Raw genomic sequence first — 16,544 nt, forward strand, 5'->3', positions numbered from 1 at the left:
GAGCCTGGCTCTTCTGCACAAAATCATAAAGTTTTTGTTACATTCCAAGTTTAATTAATCAATTTTGTTATCAATGTATGTCAGTAAATTAGCTTTAGATGTAATTTATAATTCAGATTTTTCAGATATTGGAAGTTTTAGCTTATTAATTTCTTATTCTTTACTTCCATGTGACACGATGCATTTGCATTTTGAATTCTCTTCTTTTAGTTTTAATAACTTCAGTATTACACCAACTACACTGTCTGATTTATTATAGACAAAGTCTACAAACATTTCCAAGTTAAAGTATGTAGGTCCAATGTGCTAACTTTTTCCTGTAATGAGAAATATAGTTTTCATTCCACAACAGAAGTCCTGCTCATCAGTACTTAACTTTCAAGCCAATTTCCAACATGTGCCATTATTTGACATATGTGTTTATACCCAATATAAAATGTTATTTTCAACTTCGATCCTTTTTGAATTGTGCCAATATATACTAAAGGGGTAGAGGGTTTCTGTAGATACATATTGGTAATGAAATTCTGTATGTAGTGACAAATAATTCATTCAGAGAAGAAGAAAGATATTGTTACTTTTGTTTCAAAATTTCATTTTACCTCACATTGATTTAGATATGATTAGAATAAAGGAAATAAGATAAACTTTTACTTAAAACTTTTGATATTGATTTTGGAGGTTCCTAATGCTTATGAAAAGGAAATATGAAAGGTGAAAAGAAGGATTTTATTTGTAACGTGGTATCTATCTTGTACTTGTATTGATTCGGGAAATGTTTCAGAATTTCATAGACAGATTTTAACTGTAGATACTCAATTACCAGTTTTGATTTTTTGTGTACTGCAGACTTAATGTCTAATAAACACATTCCAAAGCTTTTGAACTTGGTTCTTCTTTTCATAGCTTTTGCACATGAAGCATCAGGATTTTTGAGCTCATATAAAATGCTTGGAGGATTGATGTTGTGTTCTTTTAATTAAAAAAAACTGACATAATTTACTAAATGGCTTTTTTGAATGTAGCATGCTGTATAAGCTTAATTTTGTATATATATGTAGATAAAACAAATGGGGATCATTCAAGTTTTATGTGTTTTGGTTAACCACAAATTGCATGATTACACATATATTGTTCTTGTCTGTTGTGTGTATTTGGTGTTATGTAACATGTTGATGAGACATTTTGGATATGAAAACTTGCCAGATAAAGTTAATAATATGATATATGGTCTCCATGTGCACAGATATTGGCTGCACATCAGTGTGTCATTCTTCAGGTAAGGTTGTCTTTAAGTTCTTATGTAAGACCAAGAGTCTTGAGAAGTATGTTGTGAGATGAATTTTGCTGTCCTAAGACATTCCACATAGGTTCTACAGCATTGAAGTCTGAGGAGTAGACAAGCTACTTCAGCTGTTTAGTAACCTCCTACTGAAAAGTGTCGTTTATCAATCTGATGCAATGTGATGGGAGGTGTGTCATTATTACCTATCATCAGGGACTTTGAGCATAGATCAAGACATTAGTCCTGTAGCATGGACACGTATTATTGTGGGATATATCAGCTTAATATTAAAGTTTAATTAAAAAATTACCATTTTTTAAATCACTAACAAACCAATTTTATCAATATTTTGGAATTTCTTTCTTTGGAATACTATTTATGTACTGATAGAACTAATTTAAATTTGCTGTTCTATCATCAGAAGTAATAGCTTTTAATCATTTTTCAGTGGTATCAAGATAGCCTTGCTTCTCTGCTTCACCTGATATACTTGTTTGGTATCAGTGGCTCAGAAAGTGATCAGAAGCTGGAAGAAGGACATGATGTTTTGGAAACTCCACGGAAACGCAGCAAACGAGGTAGAAAGGGTAGCAGTGATAAATTACTGGTTCCTAAATTAAATCAGGTAATGTTATTTTTCATATGATATTATTATTTCATTTATATATATGACATGAGAATAAATTGATATCCTGTATGCTAAGACAATTCCTGAAGATGTGTGGTGCTAATTTGTTTTTCTTCTTATATGGGCTTTGAACTCAAGGTCTTTCTTATGAGGTAAATGTTTTACCATCAAAACCAAAGGGATTACCCACAACTTATTTCTAGTAAGACATTTTTGTTAACAACTCATACCACCATAAGGATAAACACAGAAATGTGGTATTGCAACTACTGTGTGTGTGATTAGAAATGATGGAAAATGTATCAAAAACCTGCAGCGTATACTGTTCTTCTGTGCATTTGATAGAATGTGTTAATGCGTGTATATGCATTTGCTTGTGTATTATTAAAGCTTTTGTGTAGAAATGCTTGAATTTTCATTTTTTGTGAATGTTGAGTGTGTACTGTTCAATGTAGCAAAAACAAAAGCGTTACGGTTTATTTGCGACCTTAATAAATTGTAAATGTAATAAATCTAGTTAATTTTATTTATTTAACTATTCCTAACTTTTTATAGACAATGTTACAAATGACCAGGGATGTGGAAACAGTATTGAATAAGCTGATGAGTATACTTTATGAAGCAACGTTGCCTTCTGACCCTAACCAGTATAAGACTGGATTCTGGGGTCGGTCACAGGTTGTGCACTGCACCATGACTTTATTGGTGTCATTAGCTTTATCAGAACCTCTTCTGAAGATGTACCTGTTTCAACATCCACGATTAGATTCACTACTCAAGAGGCTGGTGTTAGATGATCCTGAGGTAAGAACTACAAAGTGTACCATTTTAACTCTTTCTATACTAGAGATGCATCAGCAATATTCCCTGATTTTTTTTTCTTTCTTACAGTAAAAATGCTTAAAAAACATAAACATTTATTAGTGACATAGGACCATTATTTTTGTTAAACAGTATTTTTGGTTGATATCAGTTTATGAGTATAGCTTGTTTTCTGTAAATAATACATTATTTTTGTGTGTTTAAATATGATAAACTTGACAATAATTTTTGGTCAACTAGAGGGGTACTCAGTGGACCACACAACCTCCACCAGGAAGCTTTGTCCATATCAGGCTCTCAGAAATTACAAATATGTGTCCATATGTCTGTTATTATCAATGGACACAGACAATGCTTGGCAGGACAATAAGGAATAATATTTTACTCGTCCATGAAATTTCATCAAAATTTTATAATTTTTTACTGTGTTATAGAGCAAAAATCAGTCAATATGTTATAGATAAGCTGTATTTTTTGGGGTTTGTGTCAATTTTTTTTAGTAAATTATTCTTATTAAATGTTTCATAATTTTCAAGTATGAATTTTGAAATATGGTGGAGTAAAAATTTGTTTATGGATTTAGAGCTGTATTTGTTTTAGAGAATATTTGAAATATGATTTATAGTTGTGCATTTAACATTGTAAAGGTTTTTATTGTTCAACAAAGATAACTGTTTCCATATGAGAAAATACAACTTCTTGTTCTTTTAGTAATTTCTTTAATTTTTCACATTTCTCCAATGTGTATTTTCTTTTAAAACTTCCTAAATTCTAATCCAAACATTCTAGAGAGAATTTTGGTTTCTGCTTTGTGGAAAATTAAATAAAAGTAAATATTAGTGTTAGTTAGAAACATATTTTTCTATATCATTTGTATTGCTTCAGTTATGCAAAATTAATCATGATTAGATAACTTATTGCAATTTTTGTGTAATAACAATGTTATAGTTCACCATTTGATAGAAGATATTTTTATTAATTTCTTGTTTTATTTTTTGTTTTCCTCATTAAAATATTTTTTTGAGTTATCTTCACTAGATGTGTTTTCAAATATGTATTGTATTACTTTTTCTTGAGAAAAAAATTTTTTAATTTCTTATTGGTTTTATAGCCAGCTGTGAGACAGGAAGCTTGTACTGCCCTCTATCGTCTGTGCTTAGGAAACACAGCTGATGGTAAAACTGGTCACAGCTACATCCCTCCTCTTCTTAACAGTCTTCTGAGCTTTTTGTCTGCAGCACAGAACATGAGACCTCCAAGGCCTGATGTAATTATAAGCTTAAAAACTAGTTGTATATGAATCCACATTTACAGTTATAATTATCTACCTTTAAACATTCCTTTGTTTTTGAAAACAATTCATCGGTGTCAGTATTGGAACACAGTTAATAGGAAATTTTATTGAATCATTTGTATTATATTAGACTAAGATTTTATTTTACTTATTTTTGTAGTAAGACAAAATTGTTTTCATTAGACTAAGAGTACAATTTTGAAGAAAACAATTATATAGACTTTTTCTAATCATATACTTATTACAATAAAATTAACAATTTCTATACGTTATTAAACACAGTTAAGTAGGCTTAACAGTGGTGATCACATGTTAATATATAAATAAGTATTTCTGTACACAATGAAAATGTTTCTTTTGTACAGATAAATTCTTACATTGAACAGATTGACTTTATTACATTTAATTAAACTAGGTAAAGCTCTGATCCAAAATGTGTATTTTAGGATGAAGATAATAAGGAACCTTATGGTCCTGGGTGCAAGGATTATTTCTGGCTTGTGTGTCGTCTGGTTGACAGTGTTGATGAAGAAAGTTTGCAGGAATGTTCACAGGACCAGGTATGGTGATTTAAAAAAAGTAAATGTTTTGCCATGTAAACTAAGGTGTGATAAGTGTTTTGTGCATAACCGATTTTGTAACTGCAAAATTCTCTATTGATAGGCTTAATTGAATTGACTTATCCTGTATTTTTAAAGTTATACATAATGTTTATCATAATTTTGCATTTACTAATATTATCTTCACAAAATTTTGCAAGTGTTTAGTAAATATTACAGGTTTGTTTTACACAGAAAATTAGTTTTAATAGTATTTCTTACTAAATATTTGTGAATTTCTGAAGCTGTTACTAAATCAATCTGAGTGAAAGGTGTTTTTCATACTAATAAAAATACTTCACCTTACAATTTTTATATTTCATTTCCATAGCCTCAAAGATGTTCCAAATTATTTTTTTTACTAAAGTCTTATATTTTATCTTTTATTTTCTCTACTCTAACACTTAATGTAGAGAAACATCAGTGTACAAAGAAATGAAAATTTGATGAATATGAAATAAAACCAATAATAGCATTTTTTATTCTCATTCTGGTATTGATTGGAAAAAACCCATTAATTTTTTTAAAAGCTTCAACCTTTAACCTCTACCAGACTTGGTTTCTTTTCATTTGTAATTTTATTGCTGTACTTTGGGTGGACAACAAGTAAAAAGTAGCATCATACAGAAGCTTACTAGCTGTTTGACAGAGAACTAACATAAAACAGTTGATTGTGAAGTTTCATGTTACTATTGTTCAAGCTAACATAATTTTAGATTGAAATTTTATTAGTCTAAGAATTTTAGTTGAGAAATTTCTCATTTTTACAATTTAGTTAATTTTTGATATAAAAAACCATAAAAAAGAATATACTTAACAGAAGGATTTATAGTACTTACTATGTAATTGTGCTTGTTTGCAATTGAGTAAACATTGAGGGTGTTCTTTCACAAGTCTTGTTCAGTCTCAAAAATTTGGTTGTCAAAAAAATTAATGTAGCTTTGAAATATCTGTTTTAGAACACAAACACACATCATTCAATGAAATAAGATGTTGCAAAACTACTGTAATTTATCCAGCTTCCTAAATAAGCTGTAATTCTGTTAATAAATTCCTTAAGTGTTCAGAGAGACAAAATATGATCACCACCTATTAAACATTTCCAATAATAGACAGTTAAAAGCTTTTCTGGTGGGTTTGAAAGCCACTGATATCTTAGCAAATCAAGAAGGTAGAAGTTAATTTTAGATTTTATAATTATCAATTGTTTTCATTTCTTATCATTGGAAACCATAGAAACATTATCGACATTGGAAAATTCTGATGATGAGAATTTGGATCTCAAATATGCTTTGTGATAAATAAGGAGAGAGGAATTTAAACATTTCTTTTTCAGAAAATTAAAAAGTTAAACTTTAATTATTATAAAAATCTAATTATCAACTATACTAGTAAGTAAAGCTTATTGACATATATTCATAATAAATCTGTTTAATTATTAATGTTTAAATATAACACTGAAAGATCATCATGTACCAACATGCTGAGCCTAGATATAAAGGATTAGTTTTATGTTAGCTGTACCTTATTGACATTGGATGATCATTTTTTTCTAATATTAGCGGTCATCAGTTGACTTGGACAGTCTTATTCGTTACCTTGCTGAGGCTATCATAAGTCGGGACTTTCGTGAAACTCGTCACAATACTATAGAAGATGATGGTTTAGGTGGTCTTCTGACTCTAGCAACAGTGGTTATGAAACATAATCCTTCATACAAGTTTTCTAAAGAGGGACAGGTATGTGATTATTATTAAAGAAAAGGTGAAACACATCTATATTATTATAACTTTGGATGTATGAACTCTGTATAAAGCGGCTGTGTTAACAAAATTCATAGAAACAGTTGCTTTCATATATTCTGTTAAACCAGGTCTGACGTATCTTTAAAATATTGTGAATAATTAACCTTTTGCCCTTCAGGTTCTTACTTTATGCCATATGAAGTTAGAATTAAACAATCTTAAGTATGAACTTTTGAATCTCACTAAGTTTTTATGGTAATCTGTGAACATCACTACTTATTTCAAACTAATAGCTTTGGAAAAAAAAAAACATTTTCTAAGACAAAAGTTTGATCATAATAATAATTAGTTTTATTTTAAAGTTAAATGTTAAACATATTCAAACACCAAAGTACATATTGTTGGAACAACTTTTATTCATACCTAATTATTTAAAATTCATATTTTAATTTTTACTGCAGATAGTTTACTACAATGAATAGTTATCTGAGTAGAAGTTAATTTTGCTTACAGTTAGGAATTAGATATATAAAAAAAAACAACTCTTGGTCTTGGGTTATGTTTAACCAAAAAATGAACAGTGTTTCTGCTGTTTTCTATAAAATTTCAAAGAACAAATTTATCTTGAAATATTATGCTGTACACAAATTATAATTCAGATTTCTGTTGTCTATTATTTTGCAAAGCAACAAGTTTAGATAACTTTGGTCATGTTTCTTTACATTTTCAAAATTCCTAAATATCACTCAAGTGTAAGGTCATAGATTTTGTATACTTGGAGAAAATGATGAAAAATATAAGTGTTTTACACACAGGTTATATGATTTGTTTCTGTGTTCACTGTTTTAACCTGCTATTACATGTGGTTATGAAGCTTCCATGATTGGATTATTGTGTCATGTTTAGAAAGTGATATATCTAACTATTTTATTGCCGGTAGGTGGGATGTAATTAATGTCAGATAATTTACCAAATTGGTTAAGGGAAAGGAAAGTATGTAGTTAAGGTTTAAATTAAATGTTCTTTATTGAGGCTGACTTTTAAGTTCATTTGGTTGAAACTTAACCTTCTATTTCTCTACCCATTACAGTTACATTGACTGTTTCTTTGTATTTCCTGAATTTATCATCTGTAGCTGTACTTGTGTTTGAATGAGATTTATTTGTTTTTGGTATTTTGGATGAAAGGGAACAGTTTTAACCTTTTAACTTATTTTTCTAATGATCTTTCTTGTTTTTTATATCTTAGGAATTTCTTCTCCAAGTTTTTGACTGTCTCTTTGCACTTCCTAGTCCAAAAAAACGTTACTTGCCAAAGTGTAAATCTCATCCAGTGAGGTCGGCAGCTTTTGATTTATTAGTAGAATTAGTGAAAGGTAATGAAGAGAACTACAGGCTTCTGCATTCCAAGTTAATGAGTCAACACACTCCAGGTATGAATTTTTTTTTTTATTAAATGATTTAATATGTTAACTTATAGATGGGCATGATGGATGCTGCTATGTCACACTTTCAGTAAGTGACTGTGATGGTAAAACGTGTACTCTTTGATATTTTGAATGAAGATTGAAGTGCTTAAGTTTTGAGGATTTGATAAATTAACGAGATTTTTTTTATTTCAACACTGTTTGGTCTGTCCTGTTAGCATTTTCAGTGTGAATGCAGTAGCATAATTTGTACCTGATATATGGAAACTTCTCAAAATGGTATTCTCCCCAATTTTTCAAGTGGTGTTAAGCCAAAATGGTTATGTTAATAGAGCTCTTGTTATAGTTTCAGCAAGTGCAAGTGTGTTGTAGCATAATTGTCTTTTTTCTTCTTCAAGGTTCATAATTATGAGGTTATATACTAATTAACTCACTGTTTTTGACTATTTGATTGACATTCTTTATAACATTCTGAATTACATATCATCATTAGATAGTGAAATCTCTTCACAGGATGTTTTATTCAACATTAAGGTCTTTTATTGTTCATGAATTCTGTGTATGTAATGGTTCATTGTAACCTTCTGAAATCTATTGATGTACCAAATCTTTCTCTTCTTTTCAGTAGCAACAACAAATTATATATATATATATATATATACACACACTGCTGGCTAAAATCTTAAGGCCAATGAACATAAAGAAAAAATGCTTTTTTGCATTGTTAGACTCAACCACTTATTTGGGTAGAGCTTCGAACAATGAAAATAAGAAAAGGGAAAATAAAAATAAAGAAAGTTTTAGCATTCAATTGGGAAAATGTGAAAACTATGAAATTAGCCTAAATACCAGCTGGTCAAAAGTTTAAAACCATACTGAAATGAACCATTAATTGATAAACATGTAATGAAATTTAGTCATTTGTGGTCAAACATTAGCGTTGTCAACATCTCCTCCCACTGACATCTCCTGTGTTACATTGGGTAAAAAATGGCAAAGGCTAAAGAGTTGACAGAGTTTGAATATGGCAGAATTGTCAAGCTGCAAAAGCAAGGTCCCTCCTTCAACATGCCATCACTGCTGAGATTGGGTGTAGTAAAACTGCTGTTGCAAATTTCTTAAAAGACCTTGAGGGATACGGAACGAGAATTTTAAGTGGTTGGCCCAAGAAACCTTTGCCGGCTTTAACAGGAGGATTTAACGGGTTGTCCAGCAAGACAGCAGCCAATCATCAAACCAGATTAAGGCCCTTACAGACACAGAATGCAGTTCAAGAACAATAAGATGGTATCTACGAGAGAAAGGCTTTAAAAACTGTAAACGTCTTCAGAGGCCAAGCCTCCTTCCACACCAGGAAACAGCTCAGTTAAACTTTGCTGAGAAGCACCAAATATGGGGCATAAAGAAGTGGACAAAGGTTTTGTTCTCTGATGAGAAAAAATTTAAACTGGATGGTCCAGATGGCTTCTAACGTTACTGGTGCGATAAGGATATTCCACTGGAGACATTTTCTACACAACACAGTGTAGGAGGTTCCATCATGATCTGGGGTGCTTTCTCCTTCCATGGAACAATGGAGCTTCAGAATATACGGGGCATCAAACAGCAGCTGGCTACACTGGCATTTTGAAGAAAGCATCCTAATTTACTGAAGGCCCTTGCTTGTGTGGAAATGACTGTATCTATCAGCAGGACAACGCTGCAATATACAATGCCTGCAGGACAAAGGATTTTTTTCATAGTGAATAACGTGATTCTTTTGGACCATCCAGCGTGTTCACCCCAAACTGAACCCCATTGAGTGAACCACTGCTAAAGTTAAGATTTTTCAAAGCACGTGGGTCACATCATATGAAAACTGTAGCTTAAGTGTTTTTTTTTAAAGTTTCCTTTACAACTTAGGTGAGATAAATATGTATATTATGACATACATTATAATGTTGATTTCATTCTATATATTGATAAAAAAGTGGTTTAATTAAATTTTGAATGTAACTGTACCATATTCAAGAAGAAATTTAAAAATGGCATTGGGGTAATAGGGTTAAGTTTTGACAGTTATCTCTAGTTGTCAAACAAGTTACAAAATTAAAAATGTGACTTAAATGCTGTCTCTTTTCTAGACTGAAGTCCCTTGAAAAGACTTAATACAGAAAAAATTAAACAACATCAAAATGATCACTCACTCAATCTTTTTGACAGTTTTCTCTTCCAAGGCCCATTGTAAAAAGATGGGGTTGTGTTTTGTACTTTTTTTGTCACTGGCTGTTCTGTTGCTGGGAAAGTTCATCCTGGTTAGATGTCCAGTTGATTCCATTAGCATGCCATTCTTGATGACCTTCTGAAGCATTCTTGTTGGGAATTTCAAAGTCTTCTACATTTTAAGGTCCATTGACAAATATTTTTCTAGAATTACCTGATTGGCCATTCTATCTTCAGTGTACATCCACAAACAGTTATGGTGAATGATTTTTTTCTGGACCGCTTATCCTGACACCTACTTTATAGTTTGTTTTCTCTTACAATGAGAATGATTCAGCTATGCCATATTGCCATGATGGAATTCAGATTTATCAGCACTTACAGTGTAGCCCTTTTGTCATATTACAAACTGGTTTAACTCTTTTATAATATACCCAAGTTCGTACATACTTCTGCACATGTTAAGTATTTATAATAGAACTATTAATTCAGTATATACATATTGGATATATCAAGTCTGTTTTGTTACTAGTCCAAGTGAAATTACTTTTCATGCCATGATGAAAAATAGTATTTTTCAAAATTTCTTTTTTGTAATTTTTAAAAACCCTTAAGTACATTTCATATGTTTATTTTCAGTAAAACCATATTTTGTTAGTTATTTAATGATATACTTGAGTCTTCAGCATGTAGATAAATCCCAAAAGTATAATGAAAAGACAAGTTGTAAAATTAGAAATAAAAGGAGTGGCTATGCTGATGTAAAATAATAACTCTGAAAACAACAAAGCATGTGTGAAAAGATAGTCTATGTGACCCCTGCTCTGAGAACAGGATGTTTAATGTATCAGATTGTATGTACTAAAATGTTTTCTTGGAAAATTTACAGTAATTACACTGCATTTATAATGTAACAGTTTATGTATGTAAATTTTCTAGGGTTCACAACAAGACTTTCCCAAAGTAACAACACTGCACTTTGAATGTGTCAGAACTTTTATTATGTAGTTAGGTCCAAATACAGTAAACACTGGAATTCTTCAAATATTGGTTATTGTATTGGGATGTTTAGAATTTAACAGCATAAGTTTACAAGGATGTTATGTGAGCCCATACCTATACACTACTATTTATCCTTTTCAGCACTTTCTTGTCAACTAACAAAAATTCAGGTTTAACTATTACCTATAACACGTTTAGTTTTGCAAGTATTATAAGCCTAATCTTTGAAAGACATTCTTAGTTAGATTGGTATTTATATATAGTTTCTGTCGTGTGTTTTCTAAAAGTTGTTCACATTCTTAAATAGTTGTATACCATTGCTTTAAAAATGTGAAAAACTTGATATAACTGTACATTTGTTTCAGTTTTTGAGTAAATATTTGCATACATTTATATAGATGAGGTAGTAGAACTTTTCATTTCTAAATAGTATGAATAAATGTAAAATTTCTAAAGTTGCATTAATTTTCTTTTACTTCACTCCAGTGTAGACAATTAGGAAAATGCAAGCTCAGTAAGCCTAATAGTGTAGCCCTACAAAGTACAAATGTGACTGTAATATCAGTATTTTGTAAACTACACTGATATTTTGGTTACCATATATTACATTAAATATCTAAAATTTATGTTTCTGTTTTGTTAATCAATTGTAAACTAATATCATAGGTGTGAAAAAAATATAAGCAGAGCAGTATGACAAGAGATAATGCTACGTGATAAATAAATCAATATTTTTATATATAATATTTTTTTTATATTAAGAAATTAAAACAAACATAATATTAAAACTTGTTATTGATATACAGGGGTGTGAAAAAAGTCCCCCTTTCAAATATGATGTTAATTTGTTGTATCTTTTACTAAATAACAGAGGAATACTGATATTAATTTTAACACTTGTTTTCATACATACCTGAACCTTTCATGATTATAGTTACATTTTCCCATAAAAATGTTTTGCACCTCCTGTAGTTTCTTAATTTCCTAATTAGCCCACAAAATAATGAAACATGTAGTAACTGTTTCACTCAAATAATGGGTTTTCATGTTCGAATCATTTGAGTTTGTTATTGTATGAATGAAATAGCACATCTAAGCATTGGACATTTATGTATGTTGTTGGCAGTTTTTAATAATTTGAGTTTGTTAACATGTATATAAAATACCATGTTTGAACATTGGGTATTATGTATACTATCAGTGATATTCACTTTGCATATATTTGTTTCTGTAATATAATTATTTATCATGCTACTTTGGATGCCGAATACTGACTTTAATGTACATGACCATTAAGATGTAACCATTTCTGCCTTGTATTGACCATGCAAATTTTCTGAAAAAAACTTCAAATTAAATTAATTTTGGGAAGATTTTGCTCAAATCCAAACAGATCTCCTTACTGATATTTTCTGCAAATTGATTTGGGGATTCGCTTCACAATTCTAGAGCTGCTATCCACTCACTCACTTACTCTGGAAATTATTTCAAACTAATTTAGGTATGACCCTCTTGGTACATTCCAATTATAGTTTGTTGATTTCTTGATTGGCTGATGGAGAACTGACCATCTAAGAATTGAAACTGGATTTGGGAGTGTCATGGCAAGAAGTAGCTCAATTATATCCTTCAGTAATAGTTGGCATATTAGTATTGCTATTAGGTGTAGACCAAATAAGTACTGCTCTTCCATATTTTATAGCAGATTTATCTGAAGTTGGAACTACTGAGCCATTGCAGAAAGGGATGTAGATTTTTTTAATCTTTGCATTTAATAATTAATTTTACAAATATTTTAATCTGTCACCAGTATTCTTTTTTGTTTTGTTGGTGGTATTTTTTATCTCATTGATATATTCTATTACTTATTTGTCTTATTTTATGTACTTGTATTTTTTCAGTTTCATTACAGCCTATCTATACTTTTCAGTCTCACTGCTGTAATCATACCTCCAGTAGTCTCATCAATCTTGTCTTCAGTGATATTTATTTTTATTCTTCCTTAAATAGTAAATCTTTCTTGTAACTTCTTTCTTAAATTCCTGTCTTTTATTTTTTGATCATTGTTAAGTTTCTGTAAATATTTTTCTAAATTTTCTCTCACAACCTCTGGTCCTTTTATTATTTTCCATACTTTCAACAGTTGAATTTGTTTCAAAAATATTCAACATTCTCTTTTATTTTTACCAAAATAATTCCACTTCTGATATATGTGATATGTCATTGCTTTTTTTATTGGCAGGTTATTTTGAATTATCTGAAAATAATTCAGTTTCCAGTACAGAAAATTATTCTGTCATTTAACCCTTTCACAATGGGTTACAGGTCAAAGGTCACATCATGGTGTTTGTTGACTTGCATTCAAAATTTTATTGAACTACTGTTCTATGAATTTATATCAGTAAATTTGGAATAAAATTATAGATTATAATTCAATCTTTAATGTTATATATGAGTTAATTTCTTAATTTAAAAGTGAATCTTAAAAGAACACCAAAATATTGATTTTAATGAATCACATGGTATGTTGAATGCAGCACTTTTTTAAAATTAGATGGTTGTGATGTCAAATATTAAGTCTATAGTTTTGTACAACTTAGGAATTCAAATTATTAATATTGATCAGCTGGAATATGAAATAAGAACCTTGTATCTTTATTTTGCTGAGATATAGCTTATGTACTGAATCAAACATGGTGGCCTCATTCACCTGTTTTCATTTTTTTGAAACAGTTCTGTATATACTTTTACTACAGTGTATCACATGACTAACCAATCCACAGTTTAGAAAGTTCCCTTTGTGGTTTTATCAGTCATTTTAATCTATAAAGAGGGTACCATATCCTGTTGAACCAAGATTTCAAGTGTTGTCTTTAGTCTGCTCAAAGTTTCATATTTTTTAAAATCTAAATACATCTTAGTTACTAAGCTTATTAAATTGTAGTGGGACTGTATGATATCAATATAGTTATTTATGACTTTTTTTGGTTATTCAGCTGTTTATATAAAACCTAAAAATTTTATATACTCCACGTTCAAAACTTTAAAAGGCTTAGAAACCTGTGTCTGCTGCAACCTAGTACAGAAATCGTAGTGAGAAAATATAATTGTTTGCTTCACTTCTATATTTATTGTTCTGTATTTTAAGAAAAATATGTTTAATAATTTGTTTCTATATAGTAATAATATGTATATATATATATAGATATAATGTATAATAATTGAAATGTGACTGTATCTTACAAAACACTAGTCCACTAAAACGCATCTAAGACAGGGAAGATTAAAGGTCAGTTTTATATTACTGGATATGTGACCTGAGTGCACGTGCACCTCATCAATGCAAGTTATGTAATGTTAGCTATGCATAACTGGAAGGTGAGTGTAATAAAAATTATATATATGTAAATATATAGCATTATGAAACTTAAGCTACTTAGACTAAACATTTGTATTTTCTTGTTATAATACATAGTCATTCTAGCACAAAAAAGCATAATTTATATTTATTTCCTAATTCTTATATGATGGTCATGAAGTTGGTCAAGTGACAAGACCCCACATAGTTAGAGAAAAAAACATAAAATATAAAGTCTTGCTGGAAACAAATGTTTGAAATGTATTTAGGAAGTTTTAGAGATTACACAAATAATATTTGAGATTTTTGTTTAATTGTAATATAAAATCACTTTGCACTCAGACTAGTGACAAAACTGACTTTTATTTTCACAAACAAATCTTTATTAAAATATTTTATTAAAAAAATTTAATTTTTTCTGCACAAAAAAAGTTGTGATCTTTACTAAAAGTTTACCAAATTTTGTGAAGATACACTTGCCATATCAAAAGTTATAGTGCAAATATTTAATGTGAAAATGTGTAGACAAACTCGTGTTATATTGATCCAGTAGTGAAAGAGTTAATGTTTCTACAAGTTTGAACCCTGGTACATTGCTCTAAACATTTTAAGCCTATGTTACAAATTGCACTCAAACCTCTAATAATCTTGGACTAGGGTAAAGTCAACTTACTTGTACAGTATAACTATAGTATCTAACACAGTGATTCACTTTATTACTTTTTGAAAACTCTACACACTTTATAAATATTCCATATTTATAATCTAGCTTTGAATTTATGAGAAAAACTTGACATAAAATAAGAACTTTTTAGGCCTTCTTAAAATAGTTGTTGAGACCTGCAGTTCCCTCTAGCAACTGACAAATTATAGTATTAAAAATAGTTCTTTTGAAAAATTAAATCAATTGAATACAATTACATTATTTTAAGAATGCAGTTTAAGAAACAAAAAACTAAGATGAAAAGAAGTATTTTTTAATCTTTTTTAAATAGTTTTTCAGGATAAAATTTGTGAAAAATACCAAAATGTGCACTAAACCAAATTTTTTCAAGCATGAACTATGTAAGTAAAAAAGTGTATCATATTCATGCAAATAGGTTGAGCATTTTAACTGTGAAAATAAAACAGGGGACAAAATGTCATCTTACTGGTCTGTAGAGAGTTAAAATTTAGAAGAATTGTCATGATCGGAATGCTTTGTATTAAATTTTATTTGTTATCCTTATTTTTAATAAATAAATATTTAGCTGTAATTAAAGTGAATCCAAAACGTTTTAAGGATTGTTGTAGGTAATGCCTCCCAACATTGATACGTTAAAAATGTAACATGATTTAATTTGATTTAATTGGTGAAATGACTGTAATACACTATTTAATTGAAATGTTCTATTTTTTAGTACATAAATTTTATGTAGTTTGGAATTGAGCACTAAACTCGCACTTGTTATGGTTGGTCAACAATGATTATGTACATATAATTATTTCCTTCTAGATTCACATTCTCAATACCCATGGGACTACTGGCCTCATGAAGATGGTCGTTCTGATTGTGGGTATGTTGGACTTACTAATCTGGGTGCTACCTGTTACATGGCATCGTGTATGCAACATTTGTACATGATGCCATTAGCCAGAGCTTCTATCTTGTCTGCCAGGGTAAGGAAGTGTCTCTCAGTGGTCTATGATTATGTTTAATTACCTATTATTCTTTCTAAGGCCAGTCATAGTGCTAGAGTGTTTAATGTTTTTGTAAAGCTTTGTTAAGATTTCTGAAACCTTTTAAGTTTTGTTTTCCTAATAAGATAATGCATGATGTTTCACCTCTATAGATCAATGCTTTAATTTTAGAACAACTGTAAAATTCTTCCTCATTCCTAGGTTGGTAATAATAGTAAACACGGGAACACCTTAAAGGAGTTACAGAGGATGTTTGCTTATCTTATGGTAAGTGCTATAAATTACTTTACTTTTAAACAAAGAAGCTTATGAGGAAAAAAAATGTCATCATAAAAGAAAAAAACAACAACAATAAATCAGTGTTTATCCATGTTATGGAGTCTTAAGCATTGTGATTGTTTCACTGATTTAAATTTAACAATATAAACTGAGTTTTTTCAGTATAAACCTTAATAATCCAAAATTGATTTGACTTCATTACTGCATTTGCAGTTATCTTTGTG

At 29.8% G+C, this 16,544-nt stretch overlaps 1 protein-coding gene across 2 annotated transcripts in view; it reads left to right on the forward strand.

Annotated features, from left to right (window-relative positions):
• The window catches only part of puf (ubiquitinyl hydrolase 1 puf), a 136,866-nt gene that overhangs the window by 64,033 nt on the left and 56,289 nt on the right, over positions 1–16,544 (forward strand). For both annotated transcript variants that reach the window (XM_076456603.1, XM_076456604.1), the window contains exons 31-38: positions 1,734–1,910; positions 2,469–2,717; positions 3,847–4,002; positions 4,476–4,589; positions 6,191–6,367; positions 7,622–7,805; positions 15,857–16,020; positions 16,243–16,308. In XM_076456603.1, the coding sequence (XP_076312718.1) occupies positions 1,734–1,910; positions 2,469–2,717; positions 3,847–4,002; positions 4,476–4,589; positions 6,191–6,367; positions 7,622–7,805; positions 15,857–16,020; positions 16,243–16,308 (1,287 nt within the window). The remainder of the gene's footprint in view (positions 1–1,733; positions 1,911–2,468; positions 2,718–3,846; positions 4,003–4,475; positions 4,590–6,190; positions 6,368–7,621; positions 7,806–15,856; positions 16,021–16,242; positions 16,309–16,544) is intronic.

Source organism: Tachypleus tridentatus, chromosome 9 (assembly GCF_004210375.1).
Source record: "Tachypleus tridentatus isolate NWPU-2018 chromosome 9, ASM421037v1, whole genome shotgun sequence".
NCBI lineage: Eukaryota > Metazoa > Arthropoda > Merostomata > Xiphosura > Limulidae > Tachypleus > Tachypleus tridentatus.